Below are 26059 nucleotides of genomic sequence, written 5' to 3'. Positions count from 1 at the left end.
AGTCTCTCAATCCCTGTAAAGCTCTTTTAAAAGATACAAAAAATAATTATTTAACACACAAATTTCGTTTTTAATGACAGACAAGTAATTAAATATCACACGGAATAAGGCACCTGAGTCTCTCAAACCCCTAAAAGCTCTTCTAAAAGATACAAAACTACTTATTTTACAAAACAATTTATTTTTTAATGACCAACACGTAAAGAAAAATCACACGGAATTAGGCGACTGAGTCTCTCAATCCCCTTAAAGCTCATTTAAAAGTTACAATAACTACTTATTTAACACAAAAATTTCGTTTTTAATGACCATCAAGTAAAGAAAAATCACACGGAATTAGGCAACTGAGTCTCTCAATCCCCGTAAAGCTATTTTAAAAGATACAAAATCTAATTATTTAACACAAAAATTTCGTTTTTAATGACCACCAAGTAAAGAAAAATCACACGGAATTAGGCAACTGACTCTCTCAATCCCCGTAAAGATCTTTTAAAAGATACAAAAACTACTTATTTAACACGAAAATTTCGTATTTAATGACAATCAAGAAAATAAAAATCAAACGGAATTAGGCAACTGAGTCTCTCAATCCCCGTAAAGCTCTTTTAAAAGATACAAAAACTACTTATTTAACACAAAATTTTCGTTTTTAATGACCATCAAGTAAAGAAAAATCACACGGAATTAGGCAACTGAGTCTCTCAATCCCCGTAAAGCTCTTTTAAAAGATACAAAAACTACTTATTTAACAAAAAAATTTCGTGTTTAATGACAAACAAGTAAAGAAAAATCACACGGAATTAGGCAACTGAGTCTCTCAATCCCCGTAAAGCTCTTTTAAAAGATACAAAAACTACTTATTTAACATAAAAATATCGATTTTAATGACCATCAAGTAAAGAAAAATCACACTGACTTAGGCAACTGAGTCTCTCAATCCCCTTAAAGCTCTATTAAAATATACAAAAACTACTTATTTAACACAAAAATTTCGTTTTTAATGACCATCAAGTAAAAAAAAATCACACGGAATTATGCAACTGAGTCTCTCAATCCCCTTAAAGATCTTTTAAAAGATACAAAAACTACTTATTTAACAAAAAAATTTCTTTTTTAATGAGCATCAAGTAAATAAAAATCACACGGACTTAGGCAACTGAGTCTCTCAATCCCCGTAAAGTTCTTTTAAAAGATACAAAAACTACTTATTTAACACAAAGAACCCCCATGTAACTGAACCCCTGTATAACTGAAACCCCTGTACAACTTAACCTCCGTGATAAATTTAATTACTTTTAATATCTATCAACAACAGGCGCCATGCATAATAATAAAAATTTATTTTGAAACCAGGGTTCCCTATTTACGAAAAAGAAAAAAGGGGGAGGCTCCGGGCCCCTGAACCCTCCGTTTCCCTGACCCCGTGTCTAACCGCAATCCCGCCATGCCCCTGTATCCGCTTTAACTGAAACCTCGTGCCCCGCACCCCGCGATGCCCCCCACCCCCCTCATAACACGTTTCAGCCCTTTCTTTTTAAATTGACAATATTTTTCAAAAGTTACTTACGTATTATACAGACCACATCGGCGAGGTAAAGCTAGGTCAAGTCACAATTTCATTCTATCGTTACTTTTCAATTATGCTATTGAATACTTTCTAGCAATGTCCCTTGTAAGCGTCTACGCAAATATCTTTTCGAAAATATCTTTTCTAAAAAAAAAATTTCGCAAATCTCGTAAACTAAAGAAGTACTTACCCTTTTCAAATGCATGACTCGTTCTATTAATCAAACCCATGAAACGAATAGCCAAGTTTTATAAAAAAAAACCTAATAATCAACTTACAGATGAATGACCACGGATTAAACCGCAATCACTGGCTGTGGTACTAGATGCTTTACGCGAGCATTGTAGAATAACATGGTATTTGCTATAGCTTCCATAGAAGTATTAGGCCATGTGAGAGGATACTCACTCTCTTTGAAAAGGTGTATACAAGGTCCAGAATAGCACAGAAAGGAATCTCTTTGAAACGGTGGATACAAGGTCCAGAATAACACAGAAAGGAACATAAAGTCGTAGAAATATAATACCATCTGAGAGGATACTCACTCTCTTTGAAAAGGTGTATACAAGGTCCAGAATAACACAGAAAGGAACATAAAGTCGTAGAAATGGAACCTCTTACTCTACTATTATTTAGTATACAATTAAATCACTTTTACGAGGGGTTGCTCTCTCTCAGAAATCACGCTCGACATATGGCTCTTGCCAAGCGTGGCAGAACTATGCTAAGCCTTTTGGGACTGTACCAAACGTGGCGAAAAGTGTGCCAAGCATGGCGGAACTGTGTGGCACACGGGGCGTTCCGAGATACTCACCAGTTGGCAGAAAGTCAGCGCCCCCTCGCTCTTTTCAATTAAAAACAGATAACGACTGTGGAGGATCATTCTGAATACATTATTGTCCCAGTAAAGCTGAAGTTTATTTTTCTTTAGTCATCCTCACTATTATTACTTAAAACCCATTTTTCTCACTTAACCATTTTGAAGCATTAAAAGTTGCATAACTTCAAAATATATTTTGAATTTGATTTCTTATGATTTAGGATAGCTTAGATGGGCTTTTAAAAAAAAAAAAAAAAAAAAAAAAAAAAACAAGAGAAAAAGGCAAGGTCATCCAGAATGGTAAAGAATGTATTTGTATTGTCAGACATATGTAGCAACTTTTTGACGTAGCAAGAGTGGCAAAGTGCCAAAATTATGCAATCATTCCATCGTTTTCAGGGGCCATAACACCCTAAAGTGTTTTACTTAAAGATATTTATTTTAGGTACTTATGCATTATAAATAACCCACCGCTATACACGAAAGAAGTCAAGTTTGATCAATGCTTATGAAATAAAATAAAATAGGATGAAAAAATAATAGTTTAGAAACAAATTTGGGCTATATATTTGCATATTAGGGGGGTGGGGGGGGGGTGGGGTAAAGAATACCATAAATTAAATACGTAACCTAACCTAACCTAACCTAGGTACCTTCCCCCCTCCCCCTAAACCCCAAAAAACAACAGTTTAAATATTGTAAACGCAATAAAAAATCACGCTTTGCGACCCATTTATCTAGCAATACCCGTTTGTCTGGTTTCCTTGTACAGACTATAACGATGGGTTATTCATAATGCATAAGTACATTATTTTATTACATGTTTTGTAAATCTGAGATATACACCCCCTAACCCTAAACTAGGGACCCTGGACCGATTAGTCCGACTCGTTTCCCATTATATTTTAGTTCTCAACATTTGTAGAAGTTTTTGCTTTTCAGAATATATTAGGTTATATTAGGTTATATTTTTTATTATTACTTATTACTAGCTTCATCCCCAGCGAACTTCCCATAAAAATGCGGGTAAAAATCAGATGGCGTTGACTTTTATTGCCTGCTGTGTTTTAGCAAGAAAATCAAACTAGACAAGGTCATCTATCTCGCAAAAAGAATATTTTCAGTCAAGTGTAACCGTTCTTGCGTGTAGAAAAAGTGGCTAACCAAAACTATGCAAAACCTGTACAGGGGACATTCCAACTTTTTAAGATGTGTTAAATATGCTAGTTTTTGCGAATTCTCACGGTCTCTTTTCATCATTTGATATCATTTAAAATATTTTTTTTTAAACTCTTTTCCAGTTTGACAAGGTCATGCAGCTTTTGCCGAAAATTTTAACCAGCAATCAAAATACAAATACTTTGACACCTAGTGAAATATTAAATTTAAAAAAAAAACATGTTTTTTTAAATGAAAGTAAGGAGCGACATTAAAACTTAAAAAATAAAGTTGTGTGACCGATTCAAACTTTAGCGTAAAGAGCGAGGTCATCCTCAAAGACATATTTATTAGACTTTCGACTTTGCTGAACAAAATGACTATCTCAAAATTTTAACTGGGTGACTTCGGGAGAAAAGGGGCGAGGGAGGGGGTCAAGTTGCCCTCCAATTTTTTTGGTCACTTAAAAAGGACACTAGAACTTTGAATTTACGTTCGAATGAGCCATGTTAAGATATTCTAGGACTACTGGATCGATACGATCACCCCTGAAAAAAAAAACAAAAAAAAAAAAAAAAAAATAAACACGCATCCGTGATCTTTCTTCTGAAAAATACAAAATTCCACATTTTTGCAGATAGGAGTTTGAAACTTCTGCAGTAGGGTTTTCTGATACACTGAATCCGAAGGTGTGATTTTGATTAAAGTTCTATAGCTTTTAAGGGGTGTTTTCCCCTTTTTTCAAAAATAAGGCAAATTTTCTCAGGCGCGTAACTTTTGATGCGTAAAACTAAAATTGACGAAACTTAATATTTGAAATCAGCATAAAAATCTGATTCTATTGATGTATCTATGAGTATCGAAATTCCGGTTTTTAGAGTTTCGGTTACTATTGAGCCGGGTCGCTCCTTACTTACAGTTCGTTACTACGAACTGTTTGAAAAGAACGATAGAGACAAATTCATATCTAGAGTCATTCGAGGTCCTTTTTTAAGTAACTATTAAGATGTAGTTTTATTTCTAGTTCTCGGATCTTAAGTTTTTTAAGTTAGAAACATCGGAGCTTTTTTAAGTTAGAAACTCAGTCGTTTAATTGAAGAATCAGTCATTACCTGGGCAATAAGTCAACATCTATTTGAAATGATCGGAATGTGCTACTGATTCAGGGACGCCAATTAAGGGAGGGGGGCAGAAGTTGTAGTAAATAACTTCGTTTTATTTTTACTGCAAAAACAATAAAATGCCCCCTCCCATTTATCAGAGGCAACGATATAGCGTTCCCTATAGTAAAGGCCATACGGCTCCAATGTTTTATTATTATTATTTATTTATTAATTTTTTTCCCAGAGGCACTTCATATGAAAGGGATCGTCGTAGAAACTTCAAAGGGGACTCATTCCATTGGAAATTGAGAGTTCTAGTGCCCTTTTTAATAGTCAAAAGTGATTTGAGGGCAACTAGCCCCCCCCCCCCACGCCCATCATTCCCTCAAACACATCCAATCAAAATTTTGAGATAGCCAAGTTGTTCAGCGTAGTTGATTTCCAGACAGAAAATATGTTTTTGAGGAGGACACTCCCCCACAACCCTCAGGTTAAGGGTTTTATGTTATGCCCTTGGGGCATATAAGGTTTTTTTTATAGAAGGCGTTGTCGTAGAAACTTCAAAAAGGCTCATTCGATTGGAAATTCAAAGGCTAGTGCCCGTTTTAATAGTCTAAAGTGATTGGAGTGCAACTAACCCCCCTCTCACGCCCACCTTTATCCCAAACACATCCAATAAAAATTTTGAGATATTCATTTTAATAAACGTAGTTTTAAGTTCTGGAAGTTAGGTGTTTGAGGATGACAACTCCCTCACAGCCCCTAGGGCAAGGGTTGTAAGTTATGCCCTGGGGGCATATTAGGTTTTTTTTATAGACAACGTTGTCGTAGAAAGTTCAGAAAGGGCTTATTAGATTGGATATTTAAATGGATAGTTCCCTTTTTAATAGTCGAAAGTGATTCTAAGGCAACTGACAGCCCTTCCACGCCCACCATTTCCCCAAACACATCCAATCAAAATTTGATATAGACATTTTGTTCAACGTATTTGAAAGTTCTGGAAATTATATGTCTGAGCAGGACATCCCCCCCCCCCACAGTCTTCAGGGGCAAGGGTTATAAGTTATGCCCTGGGGGCATATGTGGTTCTTATGAAAGGAATGCCCGTATAAACTTCAGAGAGCGCTCATTTGATTGGAAATTGAAAGTTCTAGTTCAATTTTGAAGCCTCAAAAGATATTAGAGGGTAACCAGCTTCTCCCCCCCAAAAAACACTTTTTTCCCAAATGCATCCAATAAAAATTCTAAGATAACCATTTTGTTAAAAATAAAGATCATGAAACAAAAATTCCGGTGTCGAAACAACCCCCCAGGGCCAGGGGGAAGGCATTTAAGTTCTGACCTGGGGGCATATATGGGTCTCATGGAAAAGATGCTCTTATAAACTTCAAAGAGGGCTCATTTGTTTGGAAATTGAAAGTTCTAGTTAACTTTTTAAGAGTCAAAAGAGATCGGAGGGCACCTAACCCCCCCCCCCCACCCCCTCAACGCACTTTTTTCCTCAAACCCATCCAATAAGAATTTTGAGATAGCTTTTTTTTAAATAGTTCAAATACCATATAACAAAAACTCAGGGGTCAACACAGCCCCCTAGGGCCCGAGGGCAGATGTTGGAAGTTATGCCCTGGGGGAATATATGGTTCTTATTGAAGGGATGCTCGTAAAAATTTCAGAGATGGCTCATTTAATTGGGAATTGAAAGTTCTAGCTCATATTTTTAAAGTCAAAAGAGATTGGAGGGCAACTAGCCCCCCCCCCCTCCACGCCCCCTTTTCCCCATATGCATCCAATAAAAATTTTGAGATAGCCATTAAGTTAAAAGTTGCTCAAAAGTCAGATAAAAGAAACTCAGGTGTCGTCATAACCCCCCAGGGCCCGGGGGCAGGCGTTGTAAGTTATGCCCTGGGGCATATATGGTTCGTATGAAAGGGATGTTCGTATAAACTTCAGAGAGGGCTCATTTGATTGGAAATTGAAGGTTACGGCTAAATTTTTAAGAGCCAAGAAAGTTAAACTAGCCCCCACGCTCTTTTTACCCCAAACACGTCCGCCACAAATTGTGAGAGGGCCAAGGTTTTATAAATTGTTCAAAAATTAGATAAAATAAATGCCCCCCAGAGCCCGGGGGATCGGCGTTGTATGTGTTGTCCTGGGGGCGTATATGGTTCTTATGAAAAGAATTCCCATATAAACCTCAGAGAGGGATTATTTGATTGGAAATTGAAAGTTCTAGTTCAATTTTTAAGAGTCAAAAGATATACGAGGGCAACTAGCCGCCCCCCCCCCCACACATACACGCTTTTTTCCCCAAGTCCATCCGATAAAATTTTTATAATAGCCATTTAATTAAAAATAGTTCAAAGGTCAGATATGAAAACTTCATGTGTCGACGAAACCCGCCAGGGCCCGGAGGCAGGCGTTATCAGTAATGCTCTATGGCATATATAGTTCTTATGAAAGGGATGCTCGTATAAACTTCGGAGAGGGCTCATTTGATTGGAAATTGAAAGTTCTTGTCCACTTTTTAAGAGTCAAAAGAGATCGGAGGGCAACTAGCCCCCCCCCCCCCTCCACGCTCTAAATGCATCAGATAAAAATTTTGAGATAGACATTTTGTTAAAAATAGCTCAAAGTTCTGATAACAAAAAAATCCGATGTCGACACAACCCCCCAGGGCCCGGGGGTAGGCGTTGTAAGTTATGCTCTGGGGGCATATATGGTTGTTATGGAAGAGATGATCGTATAAACTTCCTAGAGGGCTCATTTAATTCAAAATTGAAAGTTGCAATTCACTTTTTAAGAGTCAAAAGCGATTGGAGGGCAGCTAGCCTCCCCCTACACTCCATTTATTTTTTTTCCCACAGGCACTTCATATAGAAGGGATCGTCGTATAAACTTCAAAGGAGGCTCGTTCGATTGGAAATCGAGAGTTCTAGTACCCTTTTTAAGAGTCAAAAGTGATCAGAGGGCAACTGGCCCCCCAAGCCCTTTTTCCCCAAATACATGTGATAAAAAATTTGAGGTAGCCATACCTCATCAAATAGTTCAAAGAGCATATAATAAAACTCCTTTATGTATGGTAATTTCGTTAAAAATAGTTCAAAGGTCAGATAAGAAAAACTCCTGGGTCGACACCCCCCCCCCCAGGCCCGGGGCAGGCGTTGTAAGTAATGCTCTGGGGGCATATATGGTTCTTATGGAAGGTATGCTCATATAAACTTCAGAGAGGGTTCATTTGAATGGAAATTAAAAGCTGTAGTTCATTTTCTCAGAGTGAAAAAAGATCGGAGGGAAACTAGCCCCTCCCGCTCTCCCTGTGGCAGAGTTTATTAAATGGATAAACCCATCCGATAAAAATTTCAGGTGACCATTTTGTTAAAAATAGTTCAAGCATCAGATTATAAAACTCCAGGGTCGACACAACCCCCCAGGGCCCAGGGACAGGCGTTGTAAGTTATACTCTGGGGATGCATATGGTTTTTATAGAAGAGATACTCGTATAAACTTCAGAGAGGGCTCATTTGATTGAAAATAGAAAGTTCTAGTTCACTTTTAAAGATTCAAAAGAGACCGAAGCTTAATCTAGTTCCCCCACGCCCTTTTTCCCCAAACCCATCCGATAAAAATTTTGAGATAGTAATTTTGCTAAAAATAGTTCAAACATCAGATAATACCAGTTTTGATACCAGTTTTGATACTCTGATGAATATTTGATATTTTTTTTAAGTTTTGATTTTGAAATAAGCAATTTTTAAAAACTTGAAATGTTTTTCAATCAAAAAAGAAAAAAAATTAACCAAAAAAACTTTCCTAAAAATAAGTTTTTCAAAGAAAAATAAAGGCCATTTTAAACTTAAGCTCAGCAGATAAAAATACTTTTTAAAATTCAAACTCAAAACGACCAGAAATTACTATTAAAGAATAAATGAAACCCAAAATGAACAGAAATTAAAATAAACAATAATAGTAAAAGCATACAACTAGTAATAATATAAATGAATAAATAGATCTTAAAGCGAGTAATGCTTAGATTGAATATGAAAATCAAGCTTAAGACGAAAAATATATTTTCTTATTGAAGTACAAATGAAACTTAAAGCGAACAGAAATTAAATAAACCATCAATGCAAACAAACATACAATAGATATTAATGTAAATTAGTAAATAAATCTTAAAACGAGTGAAACATAAATTGCATATGCAAATCAAGCTTGAAACGAACAAAAATCACCACAAACAAGAGTTTGGATGACCTCCTTCTCTCACTGTAAAAGTCTAAAACCTACTGCGTCATTGGCACTTTACTGAAAACTATATGCGTCTTGAAGAGTCTTAGAAAGTATAAACAACATCAAACTGAATATTTGATGTATAATGCTATTAATTGTTGAACGATCCATCAGTTCAAGAATTTATTTCACTGTAATTGTATTTTATTTTCAATATTGTAAGAACTGGAAAAGAAAATATTCGTAATATAATCCGTTTTCAGTTAAGCGCCAATGACGCAGTAGGCTTTTGGTTTTTATTTTACAGTTAGGAAAGGAGGCAGTATCCAAACACTTGTTTGTAGTGAAACTACATCCGTCTTGAACAACTTTAAAAAGAGCTAATAAGTTAAACTGAATATTTGATGTATAATGATATTAATTGCTGAAAGCTCATCAGTTCAAAATGTTAGTATAATTTTAATGTTTATTTTCAACATTAAGTACAAAAGAAAATATTTGTCATAAACTTGGTTTTTAGTAAAGCGCCAAATACGCAGTAGGTTTTAGACTTTTACAGTGAGAGAAGGAGGTGATTCCCAAACTCTTGTTTGCAGTGATTTTTGTTCGTTTCAATCTTGATTTGCATATTCAATTTAAGTTTCACTCGTTTTAAGATTTATTTATTGTATGTTTGTTTGCATTGATTGTTTATTTAATTTCTGTTCGTTTTAAGTTTCATTTATGCTTTTACTTTTTTACTCGCTTACATTTATTTATTTATTTACATTTATAACTCGCTTTAAGATCTATTTATCCATTTATATTATTACTTGTTGTATGTTTTGCTATGATTGTTTATTTAATTTCTCTTCATCTCGGATTTCATCTATTCTTTAATAGTAATTTCTGGTCGTTTTGAGTTTGAATTTTGAAAGGTATTTGTATCTGCTGAGCTTAAGTTTAAAATGGCCTTTACTTTTCTTTGAAAAGCTTATTTTTCGAAAAGTTTTTTTTAATTAGTTTTGAAACATCCCCAATTTTATCTTCACCAAACAAATAAAAAACATCCTTGTCCTCTTTCCGTCCATTTACGTGAATTCGCACCATTACACTGGAGCAAGTTCCTCTTTAGTAAGCTTTTATTAACGTCGTTTCTTAAAAATGTAGTTGAAAATAAAAAAAAAATTAATAGTTAAAAAAGTAAAAATAGTTTAAAATATAAACTAGCAGTAGCTAGATTTTTTGCCATAGAATTTTGTAGTCCATGAAAAACGGACTGAACTCTGAAGATTATTGATCATCTCCCTAAAATCTATATGCATGTACTAAAATCCTCAATCTGAGAACTTGGGTGTCGCAATCTGGTTGATCCTATATGATATATGCAAGTCTATACTTCTGTTTCTTTCCAGAAATTATTCAAATGTAGCTCCATCTTCTTCTAGGATCGCATTCTTTGTTTAAGATTTCAGGTGAAATCTAAAATTTCACCAAATTTCATTCCAATACCTAATTTCCTAATTTCTTTAATTCCTAGTTACATAATTTCCTAATTACCTAATTTCTTTCCAATAGTTTCTTACCAATCTAGTCAGCCTCTATTTGGAATGATTAAAACTTGCTACTAGAGCAAGCTCCCTTTAGTCAACTTTTTGCAAACTTCATTTCTTAAAAAAAAGTAGTTAATCAGAAATGATGACATATAAATAGGGGCAATGAAAGTATATTAGAGCTCATATTATAAGGTCCCGTTTTTACGAGGTTAGAGCTGGATAGAAGTTATCCGTCCACGTTAGCCTGGATTATCGCGCTGACTTGATAACAGAGAATGTTTTTGCTTCCATCCTTTTCTAATCAGCCTTTCGTAAAACTTACCGAACGCCTCTAGTTCAACTCTGCCTTCAGACCAGAGTTCAGGATGGAGAGATCAACCTTTTTGTTGTACAAGTGGTTGATAAGTGTTCATTTAAAACAGACTAGGAGCTGTTTCCACGAGGATGAGAGCTAGACGGAAGTGATCCATCCGCATAAACCTGTGTTTTCGCACTGGATATGTCCAACAAAAGTATGTTTTTGCTTCCATCCTCCTCTGATCTATCTCTTATTGAAATTGATTTTACCTTAGACCTTAGATCCTCCTGTTTCACCAAAGGCACCCAGGGCATCCACGAAGAGCCACCAGTCATCAAGCATGCGCGCCACCGTCCAAACGTCTTCCCATTGGGGTTGGATCCTCGTGTGAATGTTGGACAGGTCCACTTGATAGGTGCAACGCAAGGTGTTCTTTGGTCGACCTCTTCTGCGGATTCCCTGAAGTTGTCATCCCAAGATAACACTTGACAAAGAGTTCAAATTCAATTCCGCCTTGAGGCCAGAGTTCATCTGGATGGAATAATCCGTAGATTTTTGTAAAAATGATTGTTCTCATGAGGATGGAAGGTGAACATGAGTTCAACTGCCAATCCTTGGGAAAATTGACCCCAAGGCTTGGGCCTATTTTCACGAGGAAGATAGCTGGGCGGAATTCATCCATCTATGTGAACCTGTGACTTCTCGTTGGATTTGTTCAACAAAAGTATGTTTGATCTTCCACCTCCTCTCATCTATCTCTTGTTGATCTTGATGAAGGACTTTAGTTTCACTCCGCTTCGAAACTAGAGTTCAGCTAGATGGAAAACTCCAACTTTTCACCAAAAAAATGGTCAGTCTCATTAGGAAGGGATGCTGACATAAGTTATACCTCCATCTTCGTGAAAATGGGTTCCTAGATAATGAATAAAACAAAATTTGCTCCGATTAAAAAAGGGCTTCCTAGCCCACTAGCTCACTTCTGTTTCAGATCAGAGTTGAAGATTCATCCCTCTGCCCTGGAAACCTGTTTTTCAAAGAGGGATTTGCCCACTTTTCACCTCTTAGTGTCCATTGATTTGATTTGACTTGATTTAATTTAAATTAAGTTGTAATTGCTTGTTGGTTTGTGAGTGCGACCCCACAGCATGAATATGGTATGTAGTTGCTGTCCCTGTAGTATTATTATTATTCTTTATTTTCTTTCTTTCTTTTCTTTTCTCTCTTTTTTTTCTTTCTTTCTTATTATAGTGAATTTAAAAGACGTTATATCTATGTATTTTTTTTACCTATTTCACCCTATATATATATATATATATATATATATATATATATATATATATATATATATATATATATATATATATATATATATATATATAAATATATAATCATTGCAGAAGGCTAATTGTTTCACCATAAATGGCACACTTCGCATCGCACCACGCGTAACAAAATTTCCCTTGAAGGAATTAATCGACCCTCCTGCTTCTTAGAATGCCCTTCTGCCCTGGAAAAGCTACAACTCTGAGGTCATAAAAGATAATTTACTTTTAGTTGATTGATAAAGCCCGTATCCCTAAATAACGAATCTCTTATCTCTTAACCAATCATTTGATAAAGTGACGCTACGGAAATTACCTTTCAGTAAACACATAAATATTTAAATTAAGATAGGAATTTGACTTTTGAGACTAATACATTGAGAAATTAAACTATATAGTTTAGAGAGAAAATAGGCCTGTCTGTAATTTCCTCTGTCTAAAAAAGCATGCATTATCAACGTGATATCGAGGGGATGCTCACTTTCCGCCACATAGTGTCCATCTCAGAACGCCACGTGTGCCACGGAGCTCCGTGACGCTTGGCATAGTATCCACCATGCTTGAAACACTTCCATTCCGCTTGACACGTGCCAACTGGTGCACGCAATTTCTGAAAGTGGATGCCCCTCACGTGACATTAACTGTCACGTGATCTTCACGGCTACCCTGAATTAAATACCATCAACGGAATTCCTACAAAGACGCTAACTTTGCAACGGCACGACTCAATGACCCTCTTCTTATGACTTTTTTTTATGTAAGATAGAACAAAAAATAAGTTGGAAATATGCCCCTAGGCTCTGAGCATGATGACGAAATTTCCTTGAAAAAGCAAACTTTTAGCTTACACTTTATACCATAAATATATGACTTACTTTATATACGACTAAATGGTTTTAAATTATTATCATTTTTTTTTAAGCTGTTTTCTATTCTTTTAAAATTTTTACACTAGATATTAATTGTTGTGGCTTAACTATTTGTGAACAGAGAATTTAATTTAGGAGGAGCTGGATTGCCCGGCATTATTTAAAAAACTATAAGAAATTGAATAGAAAAGTAACAAGTTTTCAACCGAAAGTAAATGGCAACATTGAAGCTTAAAAAAAATACATCTCTTTACCTTGATCTTTATGCTAAAGCTCTGTTTTCGAACTTTTAAAAAAGGTTATTACTTTAATTAAACGACCCTTGTGTTTCAGGAGTCATTCCTAAGTAGTTGGAACAAAAAGTCAAACTCTAACGTAAAGAACGAGGTATTGAGGAGGGGACAACCCCCTTATATATACGTAACAATTTATTTTCGTTTTAAGTTTTAATGTTGCTCCTTACTTTCAGCAAGAACTTTTCTTATTATATTAATGTATTATATTTATTATATTTTATTATATTTTTTATCATTATTATATTTATTCACTTTATTATATTTATGTAATAATATTTTTTTTTATTAAGAATTTAATAAAAAAAAGTTGCCCTTATTATTCCTTTGGCCCCCAAAAATAACAGATAATGGATAAAAAAAAAGAAGGTTTCAATTAAGCAGCAAATGTAGTAATTAAACATGAAAAAAGTATTTTAGGATACTAGGTTATAGAGAGACAGGAAACACACAAAACAGAATTAAATTAGATTATACCAGTGCTTAGTCAAGGAGGAGGGTATTAGTCACTGAATTTTTTTCTTTAATGTTATATAAATCGCTATTATACAAGTTTTGAATATGAACTATATATGACACGTACATACGCAAAATTGAATTATATATATATATATATAATTATAATTATATTATATATATATATATATATATATATATATATATATATATATATATATATATATATATATATATATATATATATATATATATATATATATATATATATATATATATATATATATATATATATATATATATATATATATATATATATATATATATATATATATATATATATATATATATATATATATATATATATATGTATATATGTATATATATATATATATATATATATATATATATATATATATATATATATATATATATATATATATATATATATATATATATATATATATATATATATATATATATATATATATATATATATAAGACACAAGATAGCTTAATCAATTTGGAATTTGAATGGAAATTAGCATAAAGAATTCAAGACAGAATTTTGGTTCAATAGAGAAAGCCACTCTTTTTTTTTACTTAAGCAATATCAAACAGTTCGTGGTAACGAACTGTAAGTAAGGAGCGACCCGGCTCAATGGTAACCGAAACTCTAGAAAACGGGTTTTTGATACCAATAGATATATCAAAAGAATCTGATTTCAATGCTGATTTCAAATATATAACTTTCAGCAAGTTTAGTACTATCCATCAAAAGTTACGCGCCTGAGAAAATTTGGCTGATTTTCAAAAAAAGGGGGAAAGACCCCTTAAAAGTTATAGAACCTTAATGAAAATCACGCCATCATATTCAGTGTATCAGAGAACCCTACTGTAGAGTTTTCAAGCTCCTATCTAAAAAAATGTGGAATTTTAAATTTTTTGCCAGAATAAATATCACGGATTCGTGTTTATTTTTTTTTTTTTTTTTTGTTTTTTTTTTCCCAGCGGTAATCGTATTTACCCAGTGGTCCACCAGAATAACCAGAAAACCAGAATATCTTAGGTAGGCTCATTGGAATGGAAATTAAAAGTTATAGTGCTCTTTTCAATCTACCAAAAAAATGGAGGGCAGCTAGGCCCCCTCCCACGCTTATTTTTTTCCCAAAGTCACCCGATCAAAATTTTGGGATAGCCATTTTGTTCAGCATGGTCGAAAATATGATAAATATGTCTTTTAGGATGACTTAATCCCCGAAGTTCCCAGAGGGAGGGCTAAAAGTTATGAACTTTACCCAATGTTAACATATAGTATTGGTTATTGGGAAGTATACAGAAGTTTTCAGGAGGTTTTTTTCTGGTAGTGGGAGGGAAGGGTGGATCGGGGGTTATGTTGGAGGATCTGTTCATGACAGAAGTTTTCATGGGGGAAGGGAAATTGCTATGAAGGGGGCGCCAGACTTGCCAGCATTATTTATTGGTTATTGGGAAGTATACAACCATTTTCAGGAAGGATTTTTTCTGGAGGGGGGGGGCTAGAGGAGGGGTTACTCTGGAGACTATTTCCGTGGAGGATGTTTGTTTGGGGTAAGGGACATTTCTATGAAGGGGGCGCCGGATTTCCAAGCATTATTTAAAAAACGATCAGAAATTAAATAAAAAAAACAACAAGTTTTTTCAACTAAAATATAAGAAGAAATATTAGAACTTAAAACGAACAGAAATTATAACGTATGTGAGGGGGTTCTCCCCCAAGTCAATACCTCGCTCTTTACGCTACAGTTTTTTTTTTAGTGCTTTCAAAAGACCTATCTATTCTAATTAAACGGCCTTTGTGATTCAGGGGTTTGTGAATCAAAATTTTTTTTAACTTTTAACGTAAAGAGCGTGGTATTGACTAAGGGGAAAACCCCCTCATATACGTAATAACATATACGTAATAAAAAAAACAATAAAAAAACAAGCGATACGGCTCAATATAATCGAAACTTTAAAAACGGAATTTTGATGTCAATAAATGTATCAAAAGAATGTGTTTATAATGCTGATTCTAAATATATAAATTTTATTAAGTTTAGTATTAATCATCAAAGGCTACGAGCCTGAGAAAATTTAATCGATTTTTTAAAGAGGGGAAACATCCCCTACAAGTGAAAGAATTTTAATGAAAATCACACCGTCAGATTCAGCGTATCAGAAAACCCTATTACATAGGTTTCAAGCTCATATCTGCAAAAATCTGCAACTTTGTATTTTTTGCCAGAAGAAAAATATACGAATATAGAAGTTAGTTACGTAAGTTAATTTGTAAAGACATCCATTTAGCAAAAGAAAAGTAAAATTTTTATGCAAATAAAAGCTGCATTAACTAAAAAACGATCAGAAATTAAATAAAAAAACAATATTAAATAAAATAAATTAAATTAAATAAAAATAAATAAAAAAGTTTTTTAAACTGAAAGTAAGGAGCGACATTAAAACTTAAAACGAACAGAAATTATTCCTTATATGAAAGGGGCTGTCCCCTCCTCAAGGCCTCGCTCTTTACGCAAAAGTTTGACTCTGTCTCACAACTTTTTTTTTAAAACAATAAAAAACTTTAGCATACATAGCAAGGCTTTGAGGAGGGGACAGCCCCTTTCATATACGGAATAATTTCTGTTCGTTTTAAGTTTTAATGTCGCTCCTTACTTTCAGTTTAAAAAACTTTTTTTTTTAATTTAATATTATTATAGAGGCCACGGACAGACAAAATTTAATGATCAATTTTCAAAACTTAATGGTCAATAATCGAATGGTCAAGTTTGTAAGAAAGAATATTTTCTCTGATTGGATTAAGAAGAATGTTTTCTGACACAAGAAAATTTTGATTTGGGACTTTAGATAAATGTGTTTTTTATGAAGATGTCCAATGGGCTTTACCCTATTTGGCGACTCTTTCATCAACCCTTTATAATTGATTCGAAGTTGTAAAATATAAACTAAAGAGTAGTGAAAAGCAAACGATTACTTACCAGCTCTTGTTTCGAGTCAGGAACTGTTTGATTTGAATAGACTTCAAATATAGGCAAAGCAAACAGCCTATGTTTGCCTAAATTTATATATGATTCATTTCGTCTCAGCATATCAAAAAATTGAGGAATTATATTAGGGCTTGGATATAACTCAGAATCAGAGGCAAATACATAATATGTAGTTGCTGATTCTCGGGCCACGTTTCTCAGGACATTCACTGGATATAATAATTTTTTCTGATTTCGGTAAGTTTGCTTCGGTGGGCTACCCCAAGGAGCTGGCAGTGAACAGTTGGCAGTTGGTAGTTCTGTTTTTCCATTTTTATCCCCGTGATAAGTTACTTTAACAACAGTCTTTCCATCAGAGGTACGCACTTTTGTTTGGCTTTCAAAGAATGGGAGGCCTTGCTGCGTTGTATGTAATTTGAGAATATTCTTTGGCATATGTCTGTTGTCAAACACAAAATGAAATGTTACAAATTCCTCAATTTCTGGAACAGTACACTGTCTGAGATATGATATGATTTTAATGGCGTCGTCATAGTCAGAACTTGGGACATAGACTGAGACAGATATTGGACCCTGCCACCTCTGACTCAAAACGACCAAATTGTCCAAATAGCTTGTGTCGCCATGGGTTGTGAGCGTTATTGACTCATCACATTTAAATTGTCGTTTTGCTTGTATATAGTTGTAGAGAATATATTGTGAGCCCCTTTGCCCATAGCGGAATTCAGAACTCTTTCCTTCGCATGTAAAAAGCGGAGTTGGAGGCTTTTCAGTTACTAACGGGTCAACGGATACAACGTCTTGATACGTTGTATTTGGATCCGTATCAACTTCTGCTTCAGACACAGCATCAGTGTTCCGCTCAGGGATTGTACACGTTTTTCCATTAGACGTTAAAGTTTCAGTATAACCAATAGGACAAACAGGTTCTGAAGATTTTAGTTCACTATCACTAACTGATATGCTAGTGTTGGATGCATGCAAAGCCACATATGTTAAAGCACAGAAATTGAAAAGTAGCGAAGCTTTTATGATAACTCGTCGACTCCAGATTATAGACATCGTAGGTCTGAGGAAACCTGAAAGGAAATAAATTCAAAAACAACAATGGCTGTTTCAACCCGTATTAACTGCATTTTGAATAATTTAGAGTCGTAGACATTTACAATAGTCTCTACCACAGTTTATATAATTATCCAGTAAGTTTACCGCAGATGATTTCTGGCTCTTCATTCTCGGTGCGAACAAAAAGCTCCTCCCACTTATTTCTGCACTTATTGTCCACTTATTGGTGAGCCGGCCAAGTGGTTTTGTCAGTACTTGTTCCGTAGGTGATAAATCTTTGTCTACTCGTGAAAAGATCTAATGCCGCTTATGTTTATACGTTCTCTGGAGTGCTCGTACCTCGGTCCGGGTTTTTAAAATGGGTGAGATACGGAAAGATCATACTGCTAATTATATAAACTGTGGTTTATATTAATGTTTCTGTTTATATAGAAAGTGGTCAATTATCGAAACGAAATTGTTTTATGGGAAGGGGATACTCTGAAAATTTCTTCGTTGAAATATTTTTGGAGAAAGTTAATAACTTGTTCTTAAACATACGTTCTGTGGAATTCGCAAATGCAGCGACATTTCTGGTATGTTTTAAAACACCTTTATATTAGGTATTATATGTATACTATATGTTGTATATATTATATTATGTTGTATGTATATATATATATATTATATTATGTTGTATGTATATATATATTATATTATATTATGTATATATGTTGTGTCTGTACACAACAACCGAGTACCCTAACAACGGGCGGCTACAGTGGCGCTAATTGGATGGGTAGAGGGGCTAGAATACCCCTAGATTTTGAAACGAAATTGCCCCCCCCCTCCTTGATTTTGAAAATGCATTTTGCCTGTTCTATACTTTCAAGCATAGGCACCTCTGGTCCGGTGTGGTAATTCAAAAAGTGGTATGTGAAACTACCTCAATTTTACAGAAAAAAACAACAGGAAAATGTGATTGGGTTATTATTAAGCAACAGTTGTGTAAAATAGATTATGTCTATATGACAAAATAATTTTTTATATCAAAGGTTTCAATTTCCAGCTTATCTCATGAGCGAGAGAATAGGCAATACATTTAGGAAAAAAACAGAAACCTCATAATAACTTAGGAACCGATACGGGAAAACGGATCGATTCAATCCGTTAATCTTGTTTTATTTCAGGATAGGATGTAAATCTAGCTATTAAAAAAAGAGTCATTAAACGCATTTTGAATTTTGACACCGAAGGCCTCAAAGTAGGTATAGTGCTAAATCTTGGCTCGCAGATTTATGGTCGATAATGACTGAACCTCAAAACAAAATTCGAGTTAACCGTAGGATTAAATAAATTTTGACAAACAATTATTAGCCTACCAGCACTGACTTGATAGTTGAAAGGTATGAAGCGTGATACAGTTAAGTCTTCCCTTAGAATTGTAATAGCATATTACCAATGCTTCAGGCAAGCGGATACACATAAAAGGACATCCAAATCTGAACCTCGGGGAAAGGGGGATCGAAAATCACCCAGGGGAGGAAACCAGATACCTCTAAAGGTAAGGTCTTGGGTGCGTTTTTTTCCATGATTTCCTTAGCAACTTGTCCCTCAAAACCACCATTTCTTCTAAGGAACGTAATCAGGGGGATGGGCCTCACCCCCATCCCGAAAACCTTGAATTTTCTTGAATTTCAAGGCAGTTCAGAGCACTTCAGACAATGCTAGAAGGGAAAGAAATATTTCGACATCCAGGGGAGGTACAATTTCGTTCTTAGTATTTTACCAATGAAAATAAGAAACAGAGTATACTTTAAATTTAAGAAGGGCCAAACATGTAGGGTGAAAATCCCCCCCCCTATTGGGGACACTGGCACTTTAGAAAAATCTGGTTATCCTCAAGGAAAGAGGAAAACATCGCGTAGGTTTACTTAATAGCACCCTCCTCAACCCTGAAAAAGGTTCGATTTACTCTAGTCATTTTCCCCGCTTTGATCTCTATCCCTCGTTCCTCACCAAAAAATCATCGTTTTAACTCCAACAAAATTAATACAGAAAAACACAGAAAAACTGTTTTACCCTGTATAATTGGCCATGCTCGCCCCCTTTTTCCTTTTTTTGCTGTAAATGTTTTGGCATTTTTTTTTTGGTTTCCATCTATTGTGTAAAGTTTAGCCTGATAATTTTTAGACACGCTATTTTCGTCTTCTCCATTTTACCATTTATTTTAATTTTATATTGATCATTTTTATGGATCCGACTCCCTGATGTCCATTGACACATTTCTTTCTTATTTAATTTTAACATTTTTTTTTCTTTTTTTGGTTGTTTCTTAATTTTTTGTTTTGTTTATTGTTTTCCCGACATAAGGACCGAATTCAGCTCTCTTAAGTGGTTCACACTATGTACGTGATTTTCCATGCTAAATTACTTACGTTAAGTATACCTTTTCAAACTTAACAAGTCTTTTCACACTAGACTAGCGTAAAAATCCATAAACCATCATAATCATCATTTAAAATACTGACAATCATCATAAGCGAACTATTCAAAAATTAAAAACATTGAATGGAAATAAAAATTAACGCTCTGATCAAGTTTGAAAGGCTTTCCAAAAAAAGCTTGTTAGTTTATTTTCAAAATTTATTGTTTGTTCTTCCCAAAATTCCGTTTGGCGCATCATAAAGTTACGTAACGTAAAATTATGCGAAGAACTCGTTAACTTGGGACTGCCTAAGCTACGGACGAAATTTTCTAAAGTATTGGTCAAAGTGATGAAAGACTCGAGAGACTAATTAGACTAAAGCCAAGACAGATAGTTTCCCTGAGAGGGAAAGCTGACATAACTTTTTCAGAGTCGTATACAAATGTTGCGCTAGTATTAAAGGTTCAACGGTGCAGTGTGAATACCATTAGAGCTTGGAAACAAATATTATCTTAATACTTATATCCGTATCATTAAAACTGGAATCTTGGTCTGGTTTAAGCATAAATCTTTTCTTCTCATTTCAATGTCCCATTACTGAACGTTATTGAGTACTTTTTCATTTTCCATAAATACTTATCCTAACGGCACTTTTCGTGAGTTTAATGATTTTAGAATGTCATGGGCTATATAGAGAAGTCAAATATTTGCAATTAAGGTAAAAATCCGGTTATCTTAGCCTAATTCCTAGAACAGGTTTAGTATAGAAACCAGGTATATCTCAAGCTAATGATTGGTTATCTTATACCCAATAACTCATAGGAAGAAAAACAAGTGTCCTCCAAGTGCCCACAAATACTGCGCATTTTTTTCGTTTTATTAGCAGGTTCTCCGTCAGACACGCACGAGAAATCTTTTCCGGGTGGGAGAGGAATAATAATGAAATTTTTCAGGGGACAATAATAAATAAAATTTTTATTTGATATACTTGAATAAGAACTGCCCAGAAATCCAAAAAAAGAGGAATTTCGGGGAAGATGCTTCGATGCCTTTCACCTCACGTATGTCCCTGTTTTCCTTGCCTACTTTTCTAACAGTCTTAGTCACCAAAAGGACAATTTTACTAATTGTTCTTACACTTTTTCACCTTGGGTGAAATCAGGACACCGTAAGGTCTAAAAAGGCAACCTTTTGAAAAAAGGTACACTTTTTGAATTTTTTGTTCAGATTAAACCCTCGTTAAAATTGATTTGGCTTTTTTTGCCGCGAAAAATTGCGCCCGCACTTATATGATTTATAGCCTAATGATTATAATCCTCTGAAGATTTTTTTTCGGTGGCGGGCTAATTTTTTCTGCTTTCCGTAAAATGCTAAATTCATCCAAAAATGTTAACTTTAAGTCACACAAAAAATTTATGTAAAAACGTAAAACGTAAAAAAAACAACTAAAAAACGTAAGCAAGTAGTTACAAAGCTAAAACTGAAGTTTTGCTATTTGAGGAAATTCGCATTTTGGAAACAACAGAATCTTCTTAATATCATACGAACCATTTAAGACAACCGAGAACGAAAAATATTTGATGTTTTGAATAAGAAGTTCCCAAAAAACTCAAAAAATGTTATTTCGAGGGGGCCCTAAAGCCCCCAGTGTATGTGGCAGATTGACTTGATTTGTTTGAGGGATATAACTCTAACTATTCCAAAAAGTGGTATAGCAGCTTTTGAATTAGCACAGTTGTACTGTAACCCTTCTGAAAAATATCTGATCTCTTTTTTTCTCCATTTACCCGTTCGATTGGCGTCATAGTAATCCTTTGGAATGTCATAAAAAGAAAAGAGTTGTTGTAACCCATTATAGATAAGGGCAGTTATATTTTTATTGCCCACAATTATTTCCTTCCACAAAAGTAATTTCTTCGGTCGTTCACCCTAGTACCTCACAGGGTTAGCAATTTTGTATTAATCATATTCTTGTAAAAGGCTTGTGACTGTTTACCTCTCCGTGCGTGATTATTAGTAAGGGATCAAAAATATGACACATATTTTCCGAGTTGTTCCCCAGTAGCGGTTCTGAACTCTCTTGCGCCTTTGGAAAAAGCTTGATTAGCCCTCTCCTGTCTCCTACAAAAATTTGCAGGCCAAATTTTGACAAAACTTTTATTTATTAACAAAATTATGAAAGTTATTAATTAATTAATAGTTTTTAAATTATTTTTTAACTTAATAATTAAATTATTTTGAATATTATTATTTAACTATTTTTTATTACTTAATTTCTTTTATTAATTAATTAATAAATTATTAATTATTTTCACTTATAAACTGCGCCCTCTACTTGATTAATAACATTTCAAAAACTACAAAATGATTATAACCGTTATATTATTTGTTTGAAATTTTGCTCACGCTAAAATTTTGACGCCCGGATCAAGTTCCCCTCTGTCCCTCCCCTAAAACCACCTCTGGTTGTTCCCATCTCCTTAGTCACGAGAGGCGGCTCACTTTTAAAAATCCCGTATACCAGATTGCGCATACCAAGCGTGGCGGAAACAATGCCAAACATGGCGAAAACTGTGCCTAGCTTGGTGAAACTGTGTGGCACATGCTGCATTCGGCAAATGGCGCCCCCTCAGATCATACAGTTTTGACACTAAAAAATATCTATAGATGTCTTTATAAGCATTAAACTATTCTAAAATATTGATATTTTACTCTTTGCTTTACTAGAAGCTAAATGGGCTGCGCAAAATAGAATTCTTTTAAACGGTTTTTAGAATCTAGGAAAACCCATATCATTCATAAATCTTTTGTTTTGGGATTTGGGTATAGTTAGATTGGCGCTATAGGGTTTCTTTTAAATGTCACAAAAGAAAGAATTGCGGTAATCCATTACTGACAAGGGCAGTTATATTTTTATTGCCCACAATTATTTCCTACCACAAAAGCTATTTCCTTCGGTCGTTCACCCTATTACTCGACAGGGTTTTCAATTTTTTAACCCTGTTAAATTCATAGCTCGAAGGAATCAATGTCTAGAGGTTTTGAATAGTTTTATACAAAGAAAACCAGTTTCATATAGCTTAAAATGGATCCATTGTGTCCGTCATAAGTAGCGTATTTTACATCATATATGGTAAATATCCTGTATAGAATCTCAATAAAGGCTTATTCAGCAAGGGGAAAGCCATATAATATAAAATTCTTGGTATTAGACTTCGGGATTTACCCATAGACATAATAGCTTAGAAGTAAAAATTCTGGAAACTTTTCATGCTTATTTGACCGCATAACTATGATTTTGACGACCATATTAACGAGACAGAGACAAGCATATGGTAAAAATCGCTTTTTGGATAATATTTTCGGTATACCATATTTTCTTTAGTATTTAATGAAGTTGATATGGATATGTATGCATTATAGCGACCACACTCAATAAGTGATTTAGGTTAATCATAATGAAATATACCAAAATATGATGTTCATATAGTACTTTTTGTAAAAAAAATTTATGGAAACTACAACAGAGAATTATGGAAAGCAGGCCGCCTAGAACGCATTATATTAAATACCTGACCTAGCCAACTATATATTAAATATTTAATTGAGGGTACTTGTTGGTTATTGCAAACACATTCAAAAATTAAGCTTAGGTTACATCTCAGAAAACCGATTTCGCTAAAAAAAAAAGTTATGGATGATATAATGCATTAGACTTGTATAATTTGGGCTATATATTTGTACACTAGGGGTGGGGTAGGGGTTAGATTAGGTTACGTTAGGCTGGATCAGGTTATGTTTGGTTTCCATAATTTTGTTTCTGAAGCATTTCTTTATCATCATGTTTTGTTATTTTTCATTAAGATTAGCCTACCATCACTTCTTAGGTATGTTTCCAATAACCGACAAGTGCCCAATTATACCGATTCTTATACCGATGAGATTCCGATTCTAAGGATATCTCTATTTCTTACTACTACTACTACCAACAACTCAATGCAGCAACAAGCCACCTGAGGCCAGGACAGCTACTTCCTCTATCTTAATCTATCCAAGGCCCCCTTCTTTATACCCTCCCAGAAAGTTCCTATTTCCATCAAATCTTTCTTTCTGACATCATCCCACCCCAGCCGTGGACAACCTGCTTTTCATTTGGCACTAGACGGTTGGCTGACAAGGACGGTCTTTGGCAATTTGTCATCCTTCATCCGCAGAACGTCACCTAGCCATCTCGACCTTTCCCTTATAGACCTAGAAAGCCGGATTGAACAACACTTTCCGAACAACCTACTGTTTGAAACACGGTCAGTCCGTCAGGTACCCAAAACAATCCGTAAGCTATTTCTCTGAAAAACATCTAACAAATCTTCATCCGTTTTTCGGAGAGCCCATGCTTCAGAACCATACTTGACTCTGTCACCACTGTAGCTTCTAGTATTCTAATCTTGGTTTGCAGATTTACCTTCCTATTCTTACAACCTTTTTTCAACTGTGAAAAAAAACACCCTTAGCCTTGGTTATTCTACTTTTAACATCTTCACAGTTCCCACCGTCTTTATCTCAAAATTATTTGAAAAAAAACTACGTTTTCTAAAGAGTTAAAGAGGCTGAGTCACAAGTTCGAACCTTAAAACGTACAGGGATGAGGAGGTGCAGTTGGGGGGCTGTCGCCCCCAAAACCCCCACTCTTTACGCTAAAGTTTTTATTGTTAAAAAAAAAGAGTTGTGAGAAAGTCAAACTTTAGCGTAAAGAGCGAGGCGTTGAGGAGGGCACAGCCCCTTTCATATACGGACGCGGGGGTTTGGGGGCGGCAGCCCCCCAACTGCACCTCCTAATCCCTGTACGTTTTAAGGTTCGAACTTGTGACTCAGCCTCTTTAACTCTTTAGAAAACGTAGTTTTTTTAAAATAATTTCTGCACGTTTTTGTAAATTTTATTACTTATTATTGCTTGAATAACTGTTTGCTGATCTTTTCAGGAGTTAAAGATGGGGGGCTGCCGCCTCCCAAACCCCCCGCTTTTGAAGATTCTTGTGTTAAGGCTTTTAATTCCTGAATACTGAAATCAAATGCACAGAAGATTTACTTTTTCAAATTTTTTTCGAGCATGCGGGTATACGGCATGTTATCAAAGCAGTGGAGACTTACCTGTAACCTGTAGGCCGACTGTGATATTCTTCTTGAGACATCTGTTTAGCCGAATGATTTAATAGATTGGATTTAAAAAAGAAACTGAGTTTCTTTTTTCAACTTTAAATTCAGTAAATAAAAAATATTCTCTGACAGGGAATCGAACCCGGATCTTCTGCCTAGCAGTCAGGAACAGCGACAATTGTACCAAAGAGACACTTGTTATATAATTTTAGTCTCTTGTATCTATTTTTGACGCAAGCAAATCCCCACAAAACTTGATATTTGGTTTTTGGAAAATAGGGACGGAAGGATCGGATTGAGCTTTTTGAAATTTTGAGGATAAGCTCCCAGGCCCCAGGAAAGCTTATCCTCTAAATTTCAGCCCGATCAGACAACGTTAAAGGGGGGCTATGGTGGGAAAAATTAACATGGGCTCTTATAGGAAAACGAGGTTTTTCGTAAATGTAAATTCGGGGGATAATTTTTTCGGTCTGAAAATATCAAAAGGCCCTAACAGGTCAAATTCCGCTTCGAATGAGTCCTCATTCCCCCGGATTCATTGCCAACTGTGGCCTGTAGGCGTGGCTGATAAAAAAAAAAGAGAAATGAACTTTAAGTGGCTATATTTGTTTTTTGGAAAACAGGGAAGGAGTGATCAGATTGAGCTGAAATTCCGAGGAAAAGCTCCCGGGCCCTAGAAAAACTTAACCTCTATATTTCAGCCCAATCGGAAAACGTTAAAGGGGGGCTGTGGTCGGAGGGTCGAAACTTCCGGCC

The 26059-nt window shown here is 34.9% G+C and overlaps 1 protein-coding gene across 1 annotated transcript in view; it reads right to left on the bottom strand.

Moving 5' to 3' along the window:
* The window catches only part of LOC148941152 (beta-1,4-glucuronyltransferase 1-like), a 79587-nt gene that overhangs the window by 34438 nt on the left and 19090 nt on the right, over positions 1–26059 (bottom strand). The window contains exon 2 of the mRNA XM_089103824.1: positions 16669–17756. Within this exon, the coding sequence (XP_088959950.1) occupies positions 16669–17739 (1071 nt within the window). The 5' untranslated portion in view covers positions 17740–17756. The remainder of the gene's footprint in view (positions 1–16668; positions 17757–26059) is intronic.

This window comes from Artemia sp. Qi Xiang Cuo, chromosome 18, assembly GCF_049724085.1.
Source record: "Artemia sp. Qi Xiang Cuo chromosome 18, ASM4972408v1, whole genome shotgun sequence".
NCBI classification, from domain to species: Eukaryota; Metazoa; Arthropoda; class Branchiopoda; order Anostraca; family Artemiidae; genus Artemia; species Artemia sp. Qi Xiang Cuo.
This window is presented reverse-complemented; position numbering and strand designations above follow the sequence as displayed.